The 19,172-nt window shown below is 46.5% G+C and overlaps 1 protein-coding gene across 4 annotated transcripts in view; it reads right to left on the bottom strand.

The window, feature by feature from the left end:
• Positions 1-16,936, bottom strand: part of LOC149863940 (P-selectin-like) — a 41,700-nt gene extending 24,764 nt beyond the window's left edge. For 3 of the 4 annotated variants that reach the window (XM_090048957.1, XM_090048958.1, XM_090048961.1), the window contains exons 1-5: positions 16,862-16,936; positions 12,840-12,930; positions 7,058-7,447; positions 6,131-6,238; positions 5,332-5,514 (exon numbers count right to left, since the gene is read on the bottom strand). In XM_090048957.1, coding sequence (XP_089905083.1) covers positions 5,332-5,514; positions 6,131-6,238; positions 7,058-7,447; positions 12,840-12,930; positions 16,862-16,870 — 781 coding nt within the window. In that variant the 5' untranslated portion in view covers positions 16,871-16,936. The remainder of the gene's footprint in view (positions 1-5,331; positions 5,515-6,130; positions 6,239-7,057; positions 7,448-12,839; positions 12,931-16,861) is intronic. The other variant, XM_090048960.1, reaches the window with a different exon arrangement.
• Between the last annotated feature and the right edge of the window lie 2,236 nt (positions 16,937-19,172).

Below are 19,172 nucleotides of genomic sequence, written 5' to 3'. Positions count from 1 at the left end.
TCTATCCCGGGGAAGATCTTAGAAAAGTTTATTAAGGAGGCCATCCTTCAGGGACTGGCCCAGGCTAACATCCTAAGGGGTAGCCAGCATGGGTTTGTTGCGGGTAGGTCTTGTTTGACCAATCTCATTTCCTTCTACGACCAGGTGACCTATCACCTGGACGAGGGAGAAGAGATTGATGTCATATATCTTGACTTCAGAAAAGCTTTTGATCTGGTATCCCATGATCACCTCTTGGCCAAACTGGCCAGTTGTGGCCTTGGCTCCACCACGATCCGCTAGCTGGGAAACTGGCTCCGTGGTCAGACCCAGAGGGTTGTAATTGATGGCAGTCACTCATCGTGGTGCCCTGTGACCAGTGGGGTCCCTCAAGGCTCTCCATTCTGTTCAACATCTTCATTAATGATGTGGACATTGGAGTCAGGAGTGGACTGGCCAAGTTCGCTGATGATACCAAACTTTGGGGCAAAGCATCCACGCCAGAAGATAGGCGGGTGATCCAGGCTGACCTGGACAAGCTCTGCAAATGGGCAGACGAGAACCTGATGGTGTTTAACAGCGAAAGATGCAAGGTTCTCCACCTTGGGAGGAAAAACCTGCAGCATCCTTATAGGCTCTGCAGTGCTACGTTGGATAGCACTACAGAAGAAAGAGACTTAGGGGTCATCATTGACCACAAGATGAACATGAGCCTGCAATGTGATGCTGCGGCAAATAAAGCAACCAAAACGCTGGCTTGCATCCATAGATGCTTCTCGAGCAAATCCCGGGACATCATTCTCCCCTTGTACTCGGCCTTGGTGAGACCGCAGCTGGAGTACTGCGTCCAGTTTTGGGCTCCACAATTCAAAAAGGATGTGGAGAAGCTTGAGAGAGTCCAGAGGAGAGCCACGCGCATGATCAGAGGTCAGGAAAACAGATCTTACGATGACAGGCTGAGAGCCATGGGACTCTTTAGCCTGGAAAAGCATAGGCTCAGGGGTGATCTGATGGCCACCTATAAGTTTATCAGGGGTGACCACCAGGATCTGGGGGAACGTTTGTTCACCAGAGCGCCCCAAGGGATGACTAGGTCAAATGGTCATAAACTCCTGCTCCCCATCCCCTGTGCCCCTGGATGAGCCAAGGTTCTGTCTTATGCCCCACACCCTGGATGTGCAGCACCAGAATCTGCCCCTGCCCCAGCCCCACTCCCTCCCTCACTGTGGGGGCCTCGATCTGCCCCCATGCCCCTTCCTCCCCACAGACTTACCAGCCTGATGTTGCTGCTCTCCAAGTTGCTGGGCTGCATATCAGCAATTGGATTGGTATTGACAATATGGGTCGTTAATAACTGAGCATCAGTATCAGCTCAAAAAATCTATACTGGTGCACCCTCATTTTGATTCCCCTTCTCCCTCCATGCCCCACACCAAAAAAATAAAAAAAAGGTCAGATTATGGCTATAAGGATGGACTGTAGGACTTTTCTAGCTGAGTGGTCGTAGCAGAAAGTCCTCAGTCACTAATTTCTGTTTCCCTTTTTTAAAATTCTAATGCTTCTGAAAGGTAACTTATATTTAAGCACAGAGACAGGCCTGCACACTTGGCTTCACTTTTTTGTATTATCATGTAAACCTTTAAAACCTTATCTCAGTGGATTCATGTACCGCTTTGTGTACCACGCTCCTCCTTCACTTCTACTATTTCTTACTGCATCCCCTGTTCATATTATGTACACTTACCTAAATGTGTGTATATATGTACACACCTCCTTGTCTATATATACCTTATAGACCCTGGCTGGAACACAGACATATCATCAATGACATCCAAACCTTCCTGTAAAAGGATGATCATCTCAAAGTAGTCATGGGGGACAAACTAATCCTTACATACAGACAGCCTTCCAACCACAAATGACATTTCTCAAGCAACAGGCTTTCTAGTCTTACCATGGCACAAAGCCTTACAATGGACCCAAATGCCTTCTGTGTCCCAACATCAGTGCAGACCACATCATCACTGGGCCAAATGACATGGATTACAATATCCATGCCAAGTACAGACATTACACCTTTACTAGTTTAAGTGATCCAAAACCAGTTTATACCCATAATAGAACAGAAGTTCAACACGCACAGACTGGTTTAAAAATGGCAGAACCTGGTCTAAGATTTGCAACCCTCCCTAAAGGGTGAATGTGTGTTCTGTTCGCTACCAGTCTGAACTATTCCATTTACAGAAAACTGATACTGATTCCACTTCACGCTTTTTGAATGCCTGTACCTAGTCCCAAGGTTCATGCACTTTCAGCTCCAACAATGTTATCTTTAGAGGCCTTGCAGTGAACGTGCTGAATGTCTTGGTTTTTGAATTTTATCTCTAGGGGCCTTTAACAAAGTTAACCTAAAAGTGACCCTTAGGTAAACATTCCAAGAGATCAAAACCTAGGGACTTTTGGAAGGGGGTTGGCACTAGAGGTCACAGCAGTGGTACAGAAAATTTCCCAAAGAAGACCCAGGAAAGGAATCTCTTGGGTAAAACATCTGAGCCCAAATTTGGGAGTAGTGACAGGTTTGGGTAGGAGGGGCCCAAGACGGCAACTCACCCAATAAAAATTGTAACCTACAGTCTCAATTTGGAGGTAACCTCACTTGCAGAACTCCAAAGGAAGAATCACAAGTGTAGGCCGGATCAGACTGATCACCTGAACCACCCTCCCCGTGAACAAGAACTCCCGTTCACGCTGAAGCCGCGGAGCGCCCGAGTGGGACCAAAGGAAGGGAACTTGTTCCTATCACTGCTGAGACCAACCCTAAAACCATAACTAAAGAATGAACGTATCCTTGGGGATTTGGTTTCTAGGTTGCTTGAGTAAGGATGATCCACAGATTCTGTTATGAAAAGCTATGGACAGCACCTGTTGTACTAGCCCCTTTACAAATCCTGGGAGTTTTGCTGGGCTCCCTGAGCCCCCCTTCAGTAAGGCAGGCTCCCCACAGTAATAGGGTGATGAATGGTCAAAGAACTGCATGGTGCTTCCTACTATATGGGGAAGTTGGATGCAGGCTGCCCAAGCATGAAGAACCTCTGGCTTGCAGTCTTTATTGTTGCAGGACATTGTCTTGCTGTCCCTACCACCAGTTTCTGCTCCTCAAAGCTGCACTGGTCACAGATGCTTTCCACTGTGGCAGCCCCCCATAAAATCAGACTTCACATTTTTGAGGAGGGCCACAAATCATTTTCTGCCACCTCCAGCCAGCAGAGATTGCTGTGGGCTGTGAACATACCACTGGGCAGAGGGTTAGCTGAGGCTGTCAGGGAGGGTAAACTGGTGGGTACTTTGCATTCACCTCAAAGCTATCTGTTCCCACAAAGCTCTGCCTCTCATCACATATCTGATCTCAGTTTTTATCATGTTTCCACTCTCAGTGCTGCTGGCCTGCACCATCTGGTTAGCCAATTTCTATAACCACTTCATGCTTACTTCTACACTTTCCCTTCTGCTGTGCTTTCCTGAACTTGAGTTGATCAGATACGGGGAGATAGCAACTGGATGCAGGGAGCTGAATACAGACACTGGGGAGAACACCAGTGACGTGTGGTGTCTTCTTCTGGTGCCCAGGCTTTCAAAAGGGGTAAAAGAATTGGAGAAGGCTCAGAAAGATGCTGCAAGGTTCATTCAAGTTCTGGGAAATCTGCCTTATGTGGAACCGCTGGAGAAGCTCCATCTGCTTATCTTATCCAATTGAAGAAGGTCAAGAGACTGCTGAATATATAGATTTTAAGGTCACCAGGGACTGTTTTGATTATCCAGCTTGACCTCCAGTCCTTATTTAGAATTCAAATGCTCTGGGAGGCACCACATCCCTTGCTTATTTGTTCCAAGGATCCACTACCTTCCCCATCAGGAAATTCCCCCTTTTCCTAGATAAATTTCTCCAGCTTTCACCTCCAGTGCTGATCTCATTCTGTTGCTCATTGTTCAGCCAAGAAGTGGCTTTTCCATATGTTGCCGATAGCCAAAAGCTTAAGCTGCTCTGGGATACAAAGGGATTACCCTTTTCGGGGATGTTCTTGGTCTAGGGTCTCCCCCAGTACTCAGGGGTCTTTGAATACAATTTTGCACAGACCAAAGCTCAGCCCTGTGAACATCTGGTGACTAGCATCAAGCTTTCCTTCCTAGCACTGGGTTTGTGCTGGTTACATTTCCAAAGGCAACAGCTTGATGAACTGGATTAAAAACTCAGTATGTTTGAAGATGGAAGTAGAAGGTCTCCTACTGCCTCTTTTAGGTATGCCTGGCAGATGCCCCATCTTGTACCTACATTAGGTAAATGCATGCCATGTGGTCCTTTGAAGGCACAAAGACACTCTGTGCTCTAACTGTGCAGCAAAGGCATAGGTCCCCTTCTTTCTTGACTGCTAAAGGCCTTTTATCCAGACCCTGGAGCCATTTCCCAAAAGGTAGGATATAAGCTAGGTGCAGAGCTGGAAGCCACAAGAGAAAGTAATGGCTACATCAGCCTATTACAAAAACAGGATTTTCTGCCTGGCCTGCTGTTGTTACTCTCTAGGGGTAAGTGGTGGAGCTCCTTAGGAGGTCCTCAGCCCCAGCAGCAGCATTTGCTTCTCCATGGCTTCCTTGTCCAGTTTTTGTGGAAACATGTCCTGGCCTTTGCAGATTGAGGACCTTGAAGAGCAAGTGAACGCTTGGTGAGGGGGAGCAACAAACAAAAGAAGATGGGCTGACTATGACAGGCAGGACTTTGAGCACAGTTCTGCTCTGTGGAGGGAAGGTACAGAGCTTTGTGGGAACAGATAGCTTTGAGGTGAATGCAAAGTACCCGCCAGTTTACCCTCCCTGACAGCCTCAGCTAACCCTCTGCCCAGTGGTATGTTCACAGCCCACAGCAATCTCTGCTGGCTGGAGGTGGCAGAAAATGATTACACAGAGTGAGCATAGTCAGGATGGAACTAAAGAGCTAAAACTAACAACCCATGGGAGGATAAAGTCAGCCAGAGCATACAAAAACAAGTAGCAAACTGATAAATTGTTCAGATAAGCTGGTAAGTCATTCAGGATTGTATAAACCCCAAACAGATGGAGAGATTAGATAGGTCTCTAGGTCAAAACAGCACTTTCATTGCTGCATGGGAAACAGTATTAGATACTAATTTTAGCCTGGGCTGTAGAGCCTGGGGGTGGAGATTTGCCCAATTCCTTATGAACTTCAGAGGCATTTGGGGAACTCAGCCTTGCAGGATCAGTGAATCTCAGCCCAAATGCAGCATGAGCTCTTTTCTTTGGGGACTGGGAAGCCCCGTTTTCACACTAGTATGTTCCTACCTGTACACTCCGGAGTCTCTTCTGACCAGTGTCCTGAAGCCAAGCACTGCAGCACGTCCATCCCCTGTCGTTCAAAGCCCTCCTTGCAGTGGAACTTGCAGGTGGAGTTATAGCTAAAATTCCCCAAGGGGTGGCTGCAGTCCATGAGCATTTGCCCAGGGTCAAGTTCTTGGCATGTTACAACTAAACAGAAGACACAATTCAACTAGCTCATTTGTGGTTATTTTAAGCACACCTGCCTGAAGAGGTTTCCCAAATCCCAAGCCTTGCCAGAGGCCATGTCTGGTAGCTGGACAGAGGCTGAGGGCCCCTGTACCTGCTAGGTAAGAGACCTGGCTTTGGTCTCCTGCTTAGGGAGATGTTGCATATACAGCCTAACATGGAGACACAAACCCACGGGGACGGCATGCTTAGCCCCTAACAGGGACAGTGGTGGTTCATGCTGCTCAACAGTGCCTCCTCCAGACTGACAGAGGAATGGGAATATGGCCCTGCTCCTCAGGAGGACAAATTGCTCTGGCTCTTGCTTCTGGGGCTTGAGCTGGGACAGGAGACTTTTATAAGGTGGAGCGGTCAGGTGCTTTGGGAAGGTGCTGGCCCCATCAGACTGTTCCCCTTGGTGGCTCATGGGTGCTCAGGCCATTGCCCCACAATCTTTCTGTATGAAATACGGAAATGAAGATATGTCTTTTTCCCTGCCATGACAAAAATGAATGATCCCAGTACAGCAACTATAATACCTGCCACCCCAGGGTTCCCTCTTTCATCAGCCCTCAGCCCAGGGTCTGGCTGCACTCACCAAATTCACATTCAGGCCCGTAGAAGCCAGGGTAGCAGTCACAGGTGTAGTTCCCAATGGTCTCCACACACTCGCCTTGCTGGCTACAGGAGAAAGGTTTGCAAGAGGCTGCAAAGATAGAGCTGGGTTAGGTTCCACCTCACAGCTGAGACCCAGCACCACAGTTCAGCTCCCAGGGATCCATCAGCCCCAAAACTGACTGTCTGGACTCATGCGTTCCATCCTGACTATGCTCACTCATGATGGACCCCTTGCTAAGTCCTCTAAAGTCAATGGAAAGACTCCTGCTGGCTCTGGTGGGCTTAGGCTCTGGCCCTGCAAGATCATTTTGGTGCTCCAGAGGTAACTACGTTTTGTGGAAGCAGCAGCTGCTTGGCCTGAAATAGACTGGATCCAAAGTTCTTTCTTTTGACATAGCTACTTCAGATAGCGCTGCCTGAGGTTTAGATTAAGCATGAAGACTCTGTTTTGTCTCCAACAGGTGAGTGAGAACACAGGCTCCAAGTGTTGCCAAGACACAGGTACCTCAATGGGCAAAGGGGGCTTTGGGACAAAATGAATGCTAAGGTCAAAGCAAGAGTGATTCAGTGCCCAAGGCCTGCTTCAGCTTCTTGCTCTCTGTACCACCATTTATGAGGAAAAAACTTAGGATAAGAGTGACTTGGAGAAACAGGGTGGGGGCATAGAGAGGACCAAGATGAGCAGCTGCTTTCAGGGTGATGAGCACAGGGGACGTAGGCCTGCCCTTACCAGACATGGGTGGGTGTCACAAATGCCTATCACCAGAGAACCCTAATTAACTCCTTCAGGTCAAAGATTGAATGGGTAATGGAGACAGACTAACCCTGAGGTGAGGGTTGGAGCAACTTGACTGGGAAGAGTAGGCTAATTAGCTGTTTCAAGCTGTCCTATTTATATGGTTGTTACCTCTGTAACACAGTGCCCTCTTTTTCTTATTGCAGCGCTCATCATTCCATTTCCCAGCCTCCTTGTCCCTCTTGATGTATATCTCTACACAATCTTGGCTGGATCCTTTATTATTAGGCTCTTTTTCAGCCCAGTTCTCAGCCTCTTTCGTCAGGGGTTTATTGGTCCCAACCCAGGTCCAGATGCCTTTTATCTTCCGTATCCCAATCCAGTAGTAGGTACTACTGCGAGATAAGGCTCCGTCAAGATACTCAATTTCTGCTTTGTTCTGGATTGCCACGAGGTCAGTGAAATAAGTTTGACAATATTTCCTGGCGTCTTCCCATATGTAGTTATGGTCAGTATAATGGTACGTCCAGGCGTCCACTTCCACCTGAGTCACAAGCACTGCTGGAGACAAAAACAGACAAAATTGGAAATTTTGCAGTGGCAGGAACACTATTAGGTTATCAGTGAAGAGCCCCAAATTATTTTCTGAAGGTTTAACCAGCATGATCCACTGTGAAACTTCCCACCATAAGATCATGTTTCCAGTTGCATATAACTTTGTCAAACTATAAGTCATTGGGCCAAAACTTCTCATGTTTCAGGCCAAATTAGTTCTGTCTTTCTTTGAAAGGTTTCAGCCAAAGCAGTTCAGGTGTTCCTAACACAAATGCTATATGTGCACATATGTGGTTTAGCCCACATGAAAATATTCTGGTTATCTCCCCTCTAGTGCTAAGAGAATCCAACACTCCCAGGCCTCACCATTCCTATACTTAACTCCTGTTGATACTTCCTGGTTCAATGAAAGTCTCCTGAAAGGAGGCATCTCAGATATCAGAAAACTCATTGCAATGCTTCAGAGAGCGGATCTCATGCTGATGTTATTGTACAAGGCTTCAGCTGATTGGAAAGTACCAAAAGGATTTCCCAGGGAGCAAAGCTGCTTAACTTATGATAGCCTGAACCAGGAAAATACTGCTCCTGTACAATCCTAGGATTGTAGCACTGCATTGAAGTAGCTAAATGACTTCTGGCTTGGGAGCTTGCCCACACTGGAAGGAGTATTCCTGGCTTGGGGTCACCAATTTAGAGGGGTTTTGTGTATGCACCAGTTGGCTTTGCCTCTCAGCGGAGCTTATTCATGCACTTGCAACAACCCATGAAGCTGGTTATTCTCTTTCCAGATCAAAAAGTTGTGTGTCTGGAAGGGATGCAGCTCATTGCACTCTGGTATTGCCTGGCATCATGGAGAAGTGGTATGAATTTGTCCAGGATAAAAAAATTAAACTGGTATAAAATCCTAATTGTTAAAATCCTTAAGGAGCCTAGGACAACTCCCCACCCCTGATGTTCAGATTGTTCCAAGCCGAGACATACTTTGTAGCTTTAAAGTGGCAGGGGAGGAAGGAATTAAAGAAATTTCCTTAAAACATTCCTTTACAAATGACTTTCGGAGGGCAGCAAAAATGTGCACAGTTATGTAATTACAATTTCCCTTTGCAGCTTTATCTAGCGACTAGAGACAATGTTTGATTCCAGAAGTGCATCTGAATATTCTCAAGGACTGAAGTTCTTTGGATCTGGGAGTGGTTTCAGGTATCAACTTATTGAAGCCACAAGGCATTTTGATAGGTTTCATAAAAGTGAATGTTTGAAAAATCAAGTTTTACAAAAGGAAGAAGTTGGCAAAGCTTACACATGAGCAGGAAGAAAAAAAAAAGAACCGGAAATCTAGCTTGAAACTTGGCATAGAACTGAAGATGACTTAACTGAAAAACACAGCATGTATTTTTGTTAGTTCTCATCGTTACTTAATTAACTCAAGACATCACTACCACCAGTGTGGTCTTGATCACAATAAACTACATGAAAATAGTTTTGTGGTTGGATAATATCTTAAATCAGTGGGGGCCAAACTTTTGGGCAGGCAAGCCATAAACTAAGCCTTGTGCCCTTGCAAGTGTCATGCTGATGCCATCCCCCTGCTTGATCTGCTGCTCTGTTTTCTGCTCCCTGAGCTTTGCTGCCCACCTGATCTGCAGTTCTGTTTTAGCTCTATGCTCTCTGTCATTGTACTACTTGCCTCCTCTCTGATCCGCTATGTGTCACACACAGAGGCTGTCCATGTCACTTGTGCTGCATGCTGCAGGTTGCCCACCCCATCTTAAATAATAAAGTACACTGACTTGCCTTCATCTGTGGCATCCAATTCAGGGAACATATCAAGTTCAGAGGTCTTAATATCATTTCAGGGTTTTTTACTTCTCTATGTTGCTCAGCAAAAACCAAAAAACAAACAACCCACCCCCAAAAATCCAACCCCTCCCAACCCAAAAACCAATACTACACAGGAAATGCCATTAGTTTTGTTCCAAAAGACAGTCATATTGAAATTATTCAGAAAATAAGAAGTCTTGAAAAATTGGTTCAGAAATACAAAATCAGTTCAATGTTAAGCTGCTACTGCCTATGGTATTGCAATGTCTCATGGGAACTAAAGTTCAGGAACCCCATTTCTATTCCCCAGTGGAACAGAATTTGTGGCTGGTCTATCTTTCCCAAGCTGTTTCTACAATCAAGTGACTCACGTGATGTACCATGCTGCTCCATCAGTGAGAAGGCTGTGGTGCATCGTGGAAGATGAAACCTGCAAGAAGCCAGACTCCCTGGAGAAAATGTGAGCATGAAGCACCCTTACTGTAGCTCCCCTGAGACATCATGGCACCTTGGACAGAGTATGATCAAACTGATTCAAAGTGGAACATTTCAGTTCAACAAACCCAAGTGTTTGGATTTGCATCAAGCTGGTTTGAAACAAAATATTTTACTTCAGTTTTCTAAATTAAAAAATGTGGCAAAAATCTGAATTTTGCCATAGGAATTTTCATGGAAACTGCATTTTTCTTGAAAAATAATTTGAGGGAAACTTTCCAACTAACTAAATTTCTAGCCCTCTCTCCTGCCATGTAAAGATTGTCTGGAAATGGTCCTCCATTTGAGAATGCACTGCTAGATGCAGAGGAGAGAGCAGTTAACAGAATGCATCCTGTTATTTGTACATGAACCTGGTTTGCACTGAAAGAGCTTGATCATTTTTCCATTTCTCTGATTGCTCATTCTGTGCTTAAGACTCTCTACATATCTGTCAGTGAGGGCTCTGAAAGTGAAAAAGTCAGAACCACAGGTTTCAAACAACTGTTTGGGTGGTATGTGTAGCTCAAGAAAAAGCAGGATCTGAAATCTCACAGGTCTTCTCCCCAGGAGATTCAGACCTCAGCTTTGTTGACACAAGACACAGAAAGGATTCAGTTTGGGATCTGGAATGTTGCCTGCTTGTTTAATGACAACCATAATGATACTGGGCCTTCTGAGGTTCACAAAACCCCACAGGCCTCTTACAGCTCTTTCTCTTGGGTTCCAGCTGGAACCTGGGAGCATGATGTTTATAAGTGAATGAAAAAGTAAGCAGAACATATGAGAACTAGCGGAAATGGGAGTCTGGTTCAGCAAGTGCTTTGGAAAAGGATTCAGGCATGCAACTTTTCCCAGGTCCTGTATTCATTCCAGGGACCAAAGAGACAATGAAGATTTTTCAGCGTAGGCCATGCCACACTGGTAGGTCATGGATGAAAGTGATTCTTAGAAGATGCAAAACCAGCTTGCCCAATAACAGTTTTCTTTTTCTTTTGCTGCTTCTTCCTAAGGAAAAGCCACTTTTAGGCAGCAAGAGTCAGATCCTTGCCTAGTGCATATCAATATTGATCTCTTGAGGTTTGTGTAATTATATTGATTTACATCAGCTGAAACTGGCCCTAGCTAGGATAAAGCATGTTCCTGTTAAGAGAACACTTGCTACAGTTTACACCTAATTTCCTCATGAAAAATACCTCTCAGGAGAGCTGTGAACTGAAGACAAGATCTGGATCAACATGTGCAGCCCAGCCCATGCAAAAAGCACCAGCATGTCTACAACCACATCTGAACATGGGAGGAGTATAGAAGCATCCTGAAAGAAAAACTTTCCTTTCTCCACAACAGTAGCATAACTAGGGCAGGGTGAAAGGGGGCACACACCGCAGGCACTGACTGTGAGGGGGTGCCAGAATTCCCCTTGCCAGGAGTCTCTGTTTCACACAGATTCACAGAAGTTTAGGGCAGGAAGGGACCTCATGACAGCATCAGGTCCAGCCCCCCTGCTCTGGGCGGGAAAGACTGCTGGGGTCAAATAACCCCAGGCAGGTGTGCATCCAGTCTCCTTTTGAAGATCTCCAGGGTAGGTGCCTGCACCACTCCAGCTGGGAGTCTATTCTAGAGTCCGATCACATGAACTGTGAAGTTTTTCCTTATATCCCATCTGAAACCTGCAGAAGGAGTGCTGAACTGCCCATGTCTGCCATAGGAGCTGGGCAAAGCAGGGCTGCATGAAGTAGTGCATCTGCGGGGTAGGGGGAGTGAAGCAAGAGGAACGGTGCTCCCCTCTCTTCCTGCTTTCCTCTGACCCTCCACAAGCCTTTGCAGTGGCAGGGGAAGCCTTGCACTGCCTCTGCTTGGCCACAGGAGCTACACCAAAAAGTGTATCTTGGTGGTGAGTGGGGTAAACAGAATAGTGCTTCTCACCTCATCACCCCTGTCCCAGTCTCCTGTGGGTGGCATACCCTCACCACTGCCCCCACCCCCATGCCAGGTGCTCAAGGAGCCCCTTATACCACTGTTCCACAGCAGGTAGGGGAGGTACAGGAGAGGAATACAGCTGCTTCCAGCTGTACCATTCTCAAGGGAGAGGTAGTAACTGCCAGGCTTCAGAGCTCAGGTTGCCTAGTCACTGCACAATCTGTGCCCTTTTGCAACAAAGCAGGGCCCTACTTTGGTGGGGTTTTGCCTGACAGCACAGTTATCGCAGCTCTGGGAAGAAAGCCTTTTTGTATTTTCACAGTACAAGCATGTGCCAACAAACACAAGCAAGCCCTTTCTCCATTAATATTCTCCCTACAGCAAGAGATGATGCTGGAAATGGAGTAGAGGCTCTTCTATGGCAGGCATGATGCTAGAGGTGAGGAGTAGACCCAGGTAAGACCCTTTCGGAGGGGAGACCATGGGGAGGTTTCTGACCAGCTGGGTGACTGGGAGCTGAAAGGAACTGTGTATAGGCCACTACCATTGTAAGTAATGTAGAAGCATCTGGCTCCCTCCAGTTTGGGCATGGGGTTATATTTGGTAGGTAGTTGTTAGTGACTCTCTACCTCAGTTTCTGGGGTCCCACAGGGGTAAAGAACAAAGACAAGGGGCAAGAAGGGAGACAATTTAATTCCCTACACATGGATTTAGAAGTCCTGCTTTAAGTACCCCAGCATGGGAAGCATAGGCAACTGGTGGGCGGGGGGCACAGGGGGCATGTGCCCCCCTGACAAGGCCATCACTCACTGCTGCCACTGGTGGCTTCTGTGGGTGCTTGCCAGCACCCTCCCCACCACTGGCACTGCCAGCAGCTTCTGCATGTGCTTGCCAGCCCCAGCCCCGTCACTGCCGCTGGCTTCTGCAAGTGCCCCCCTAGACACAGGAGGCATCAATTGCCCATGATGGGAAGTATGAGCAAAATAAAATGTTGTATTCCAGCAAATCTGGCTGCAAAATGTCAGGTGCCATGCTAGAGTGGCCCCAGGCAGTCTTAGGGGGTGTGATGGGTGGTGTCACAATAGCCACACTTCCCTTCCTAAACCTTCCCATAAATAAAGGCCAGCAGAACCTGCCAAAGCAGATCTCCCCACAGCCAGGGAAGAACCACAGGAAGGCTTACCCCAGCTAATGGCAATGAAGCACAAGAGTCGGGCACTGTTCCAGCCACAGCTCCAAGATCTTTGACTTGAGTTGAATCCTATGGCAGTGCCCTGGAATCAGAAGAACATAGGAACATTAGCCTGCTGGGATGTCACACCAGGGTGGCACAATAGCACCTCCTCACCCCCAACCCTGTGCATTGTACTGGGCCAGTGCACACACTACTGGCTACACTGGACTGCTCCTGCCTTTTCATTTACATTGACATTGCAAATAAAATGCAGACTCCAAGAAGGCAGAAGATACCAGCCTCTGAGAGGGGAGAAAGGACAGGGGGAATTTTAGGCAACTGATCAGATTAAGCAACATGACTCCACTACAGTTTGCTAACTGGTGCAGTAGACAGCAAAGAGTGGTGTGGCATGGAATCTTATTGGCTAGTGTAGGTAGGGAAGCAAGTTTTGTTAATAAATTACCTGAAGCACATGCATATTGGTAATTCTGAACAACAGCCAAGTGTACCTGAGAACTCTCCTCAGCCAAGCAATGCAGTAACTGTCATGGAACTGAATAAAACTGAGAGCTTTAAGCTGCCATGACAGGACACTCCTTATTCAACATGAGCAGAGGCAGGACACAGGGGAAAAGCAACCCATTAAGGTGGAGGAGTATGGTCTGCAGAAAGGAAGGGTGAAGGAGAGGTCATCACCTTCATTGTGACAGGCAAGAAGGTAGGAAAAGAAAAAAGCAGCTTGGCCAGGCAGCTTATAAACTGAATTGCAAATCATGGCATCCCAACTATGGTTGATCCAGATGCCAGACAAGATGTGAGAGTTCTGAAATCCTTTCCTTCTAATGAGCTTTCAGCTAGGTAGGTTCCCCCCGAACCATCCAATTTTTTTTAATGTTCTGTGGACAAAACTCATTTCTCACTTGTTCACAAAAGGAAATAACAATGGAGAAAAAGGTGCCATGTGATGACCAGGGCCTATGGGAGGTGGGGAATGGGGACACAGTTGTATCAGGCCCCCAAGCTTGCCCCCCCAAATGAGAATTTTCTTTATTAATAGATATCAAAATATAATGAGTAAAATTGATAAAATAAAATGCAAGTAACTTGTGTGTAAATAAAATAGAAGTATCTAAAATATATATTACGTAAGTTATGAATTCAGCTGAGAATTACTCTATTTTCTGTTACTCAAATGGGAGTGTATGTGGGGGTGGGTGGGGAGAGGGTGATACCATAATGTACTGAGCCCCCCACAATTTCTCTCACAAGCTCTGGGGGTGACTGACTAATCAACACAGGCCCCAGAAGAGGGACTCCAGCACATGCAAACCAGCTCCAGCAAATGACGGTGGGTGAACAGAACTAAGCCACAAGGTGCAAAGGTCAACAACAAATGTGAAGAGCAGGCACGGAAGAGTCAAGCATGGAGAAGCTAAGCATGAAAGTAAACCAGAAACCAGATGAAATTCCTACTTGCAGGATCCATCAAGCATTTCTTTCTTTCTTTTTTTTTTCTTTTTTCTTTTTTAAAAAAAGGCAATATTTCAAAGAAAAAAATGGTTTTCAATTTTGCAGGACAAAAACGCTATTTTTGAAAGCAGGTTGCTTTTCAACAAAAAATATTTTCATGTCTAAAGTCATGGGTACTGGTCACAGCTACAGTCCCAACCACTTGTAAGACCTGGACTGAACCATATACACACCCTTCAGGATATGATTCCCCACACACCTTATGCAGATGTTTACATCTGTATGAACAAAGTGAGTGTCAATGTGGAAAGAAGCATCTTGCACCCAGCTGGGTGCACACAGATGGGAAGGGTTGTATGAGATGGCAGGAACTTGTGAACAGGCTTCCTCAGCTTCCATTTCTCCTATCTGTACTGGGACCAGGACATGCATTTAGGCATTTCCTGAGTGTCAGTAAAAGGAGATTAGGAGATGCTGAGTACTTTGTGACTTCTAGGACACCAGTGCCAGCATGTGGGCTGAGTATAGCAGGAACAATGCTGTAATGCATTATGTGACCAACTTGCCTTCCTACCTGGTTAAACCATTACCAAACCCCAGGCCTTCTTCCTCCATATGCTGTCAAAGTTCTTTGGGTAGATGTGATATCTTTTATTAGACCAACTAAATAGTTGGGGAAATTGTTCTTTGCAAGCTTTCAAGTACAGACACCTTTCTTCAGGCATAGGGAGAGTCTGCTGGTGTTTTGTGCTCCCTTGGATGGAACAGAAGCCAATATACAAAATACAGGTCTATGAAAATGCAAATATGTGGCAGACAATGTTCTTTGCGTAAATCCAGTATTTTTTATTAGACCAACTCAAATAGTTGGAAATGTGTGGCAGTAAGGATCAGAGGTCATGGGAAACAACAGGTATGAGAATGGTGTGGGGAGGGGAAAATGTTGAGCTGGTGATAAAATGTATCTGGTAAAATGTAGAGAGGTTCCCTGGGCTTACTGAATGGCATACAGGTTATAATGTGCCATAAATTCAATGTTTATATTTAGTCCATAATTTTTTGTATCCAGTAGATTTATTAATTAATGTTCATGGGTTCATCTATGAAGGGTGTTTTGTAAATGCCCTTTGAGGATTGCAACTGAGAGATTGGAGAGTGGTTGTCTTGTGAGAAGTGTGCATGCACAGGTAATTGGGTATATTGTCTTTGACAGATTTTTGGTGGGGTCAGCATTCCCCCTCCCCCACATCTACCTGTTTCATCCCTATTGTCTCCCATGGCCTCTGCTTCTCATTGCTACACATTTGCATTTTCATAGACCTGTATTCTGCATAATATCTTCTATTCCATGCAGGTGACCACAAAACACTAGCAGACTCTCCCTATATCTGAAGAAGGGTGTTTGTGCCCAAAAGCTTGAAAAGAACAATTTTTTCCAACTAATTAACTGGTGTAATAAAATATATCACATTTACCCAAAGAACCTTGTCGCCTATGTCCTTAGACCAACACAGCTACAACCAATACCCCCATATACTGTGGCACTTTAATAGCAGTGGCTGAACCACACTTTTGCTCAAGGAGCTGAGAAAGAGGAAGCTTTAGCTGATTAGGGGTTTGGTGAGGGGGAGAGGAGGGAAGGTTCAGTGTTTTTTGGTCCTCAAAACTCTGGTTACTTATGGATGCATATTGTTGGCTGATTCTTTCTGGCAATCTCCTGAGGCTGATATACTTCATATTCATGCTTGGCTACCAGCGAGACATTAAATCATGCTGTCTTCAGCTCCCCTGCCCATCTCACCCACTCTCCCTAGATCCATGCCCATTACAGGGTCTGCTGCTACAGATGGCAGAGGCTCCTAATAACCCCCTCCCAGGTGAATGGAGGAGTGGGGAGAGAGAACAAAGCCATTTGATTCCATAAGCTCTGGTGGGAAGGTAGAAATAAAGGGAAGGGAGTGAGCAGGGGGCAGAAAGACAAACAGGGGAACTTCTCCATGTGTATTGTACCTTTGGCCCCTGCTTTCACTCAGGAATTTCTGACTGATGGGAAGGGTATGTGGATGCCAATGAGGATGCTAGTGACAGATTTCCAGATCCACATGACTGGGCTTATTACAGCTGGACCAGCAGTGGGGGAAAGCTCTCCTCTGACCACTCACCAGCAGTGTTGTTTAAACTGGGTGATTCTCAGCTAATTTGGCACATCAAAGAATTCCCTGTTCCCCCATGCATACTATAATCATCCCTCCTTGTGGGCACAGAAATAGGCCAATATGCCCTGTGCTGGTGCTCAGTGCAGGGCACTGGGGGAGCACTTTGAGGGCAGCCAGCACATTCTTCCATTGCTACCTAGGCCGTGTTGTGTTCTGGGGTTTCCCAGGAAATTTCCCACCCTCAACAATCTGTGGGAGGCACTGCACCTAGCACTGCCCTGTTCTCATCAATGGCTTGAGCAAAGGAAACAGGTTTGTGAGCAGCCTGTATGGCTGGGCTGCTCTTTGTGCAGATCCACCCCAGTAAAGGCAGCCATGTCCCCATGAAGTAGCAACACCTACCATGTCCATTGCAGCTCCTATCAGCTCCTCCGCTTCTCTCACTCAGTCCCCGGACAAATGAGTGAAGGGCTCTGCACCTCCCTTTCTGCATAGACTTTGTCTCTCAGCATTTCCTTTAATTGCGCAGAACATAGCTGCATCCCTTTCCTCTTGCCCCCTCCCCCACGAGTCAGAACCAGTTAACCCTTGCCAGAGACTGCTGCTGGTTCCTGCCATGGCCTGCCACAGAGCATAGCACCTGTGCCACATTCAGAGAGGAAACCTCAGTGCCAACAGCTATCTCCTGGAATATGCTGCCGCCAAAGCCCAGGATAGAATATTTCCAAATTATCAGCACCTACTCCAAGCACTTTCTTGAGATCAAATCTCTAAGCATTGAAAATGGAGACATGAGAATGATGTCTGGGTTGCTGACTGTGCCCTGTGGGGCCTTGTGTTCCTTCTGTGAATGGGAATAGTAGGGGTCCCAAGCAGGTATGGCAGCATAAAGCTAGATTGCAATGCCAGTGATGTCTCCCCACGGGAGAAGTGTCCAAAGAAAACTGTGCAGCCAAGTGAGGGACTTAAGGTTCAGCTTCAGGTGTGTGAGATGCACTCCTGACTGTCCTTTTCCATGTGCAAGGGGCTAGGGAATGGAAGAAGACAAAATGTTGACCCTTAGGTGCCAGCAAGGGGCACAGCAAGGGGTTGACCTGGGGGTAATAATAGACCACAGTATGAATATGAGCTGGCAGTGTGATGCTGTAGCCAGTAGGGTGAATAATACTCTGGCGTGCATCAATGGATGCATCTTTGGCAAAATGAAGGAGGTGATTCTTCCGCTCTACTCAGCACCAGTGAGTAGATGGAGTACTGTGTCCAGTTCTGGGCACTACACTTTAACAAGGATATGGACAAGCTGGAGAGAGTCCAAAGAAAAGCCACCCGTAATGATCAAAGTCTTACATGGCAAGCCACATGAGGAAAGGCTGAGGGATCTGGAACTCTTCAGCCTGCGGAAAAGAAGGCTGAGACAGGACCTGGTAGCAGCTACTGCTACACTAGGGGAGTACATCGAGGGCTCAGTGAGTAACTGTTCACCAGGGCACCCGAGGGGAAAACTAGGAGTAATGGCTACAAACTCCTGGAAGATTGATTCAGGATCAACATTAGGAAAAACTTCTTCACAGTCAGGGTGGCCAGACTGTGGAATAAGCTCCCACAAGAGGCGGTGCAATACCTCCCCTACAAATCTTCAAGAGGAGGCTAGACAGTCACCTTGCTGTGGTCACCTGACCCCCAGTTATCTGTCCTGCTTGGTGCAGAGAGCTGGACTTAATGACCTTCCAAGATTCCTTCTGGCCTTACAATCTATGACTCTATGAATCTTATCTTCACCAAAGCACTCCATGGCTTGGACCCAGGCCATATAAGAGAGATCTGAGATGAGAACATGGTTAACAGCTCTGCTCCTGTGGGTTGTCTCTTGATAGCAAGACAGAAATTCTGGGCTTCTTTAATTCTTGAACTAAACACTATCACTTACTGCCAGCTTGCCACTCTAGGGCAAGGGAAATTTCTGCCTTTTCTCATATAAGCATAGCAGCACACAATTGTGTGGGGTGCTATATAAAGTAACATACCTAGCAAAACATAACACTTGACTACACACACTTCTCTTTGGGAGAGGGTGAGAAAAAAACAACACATGACTGATGTGGCAAAATGCCACCTTTGTCTCTCCCCAAAAACTCTGCTCTGTGACAATATGGTTAATATGGGCTGTGCTGAGGGCAGACATCCCATACCTTTAGGTAACCCTGAGCTGGATACATTCCTGAGGAAGGGGGGAAACATGCTCCCTCTGCCTATGTGACTGGCATCACATACCTGGGTGAGGGGCTTATGCTCCCTGTTGTTCTAAGCAATGCCAACCTGAGTGGGAGGGAGCTAGAGACCCTGCCAGTCTACCCGGCAACCAGTGATGCATTTCAAATTGGTTGTCTGGCAGCCAACAGCTGCTGGTCTCCATCAGATCAGGTAAATGAGGTCGTAAGAGCTATATAAGTTAAGGACTGCCCAGGAGGATGGGTAGTAGCCATGATGAAAACTGAGAGAGAGAAGAGCTGGACTCTCTGAAACTTGCTCTCTCTTGAAACTCATGATCAATGAACTGCTTGCCTCCAGAAGGAATCTCCACCTGCCTCTGGATGATACTCGTGAGTAAGCTACCTGAGATCTAACTAGATATTAGCTTGCAGTAACTCAGATGCATGACCAAAGGCTACCCATCCACCCTGTTTGCTCTGTGGGATTTCTCTGATATTGCCCA

Source organism: Crocodylus siamensis, chromosome 5 (genome assembly GCF_052110815.1).
Source record: "Crocodylus siamensis isolate JL-2025a chromosome 5, ASM5211081v1, whole genome shotgun sequence".
NCBI classification, from domain to species: domain Eukaryota; kingdom Metazoa; phylum Chordata; order Crocodylia; family Crocodylidae; genus Crocodylus; species Crocodylus siamensis.
Note: the sequence above shows the minus strand (reverse complement) of the source record. Positions and strands in the feature narration are given on the sequence as shown.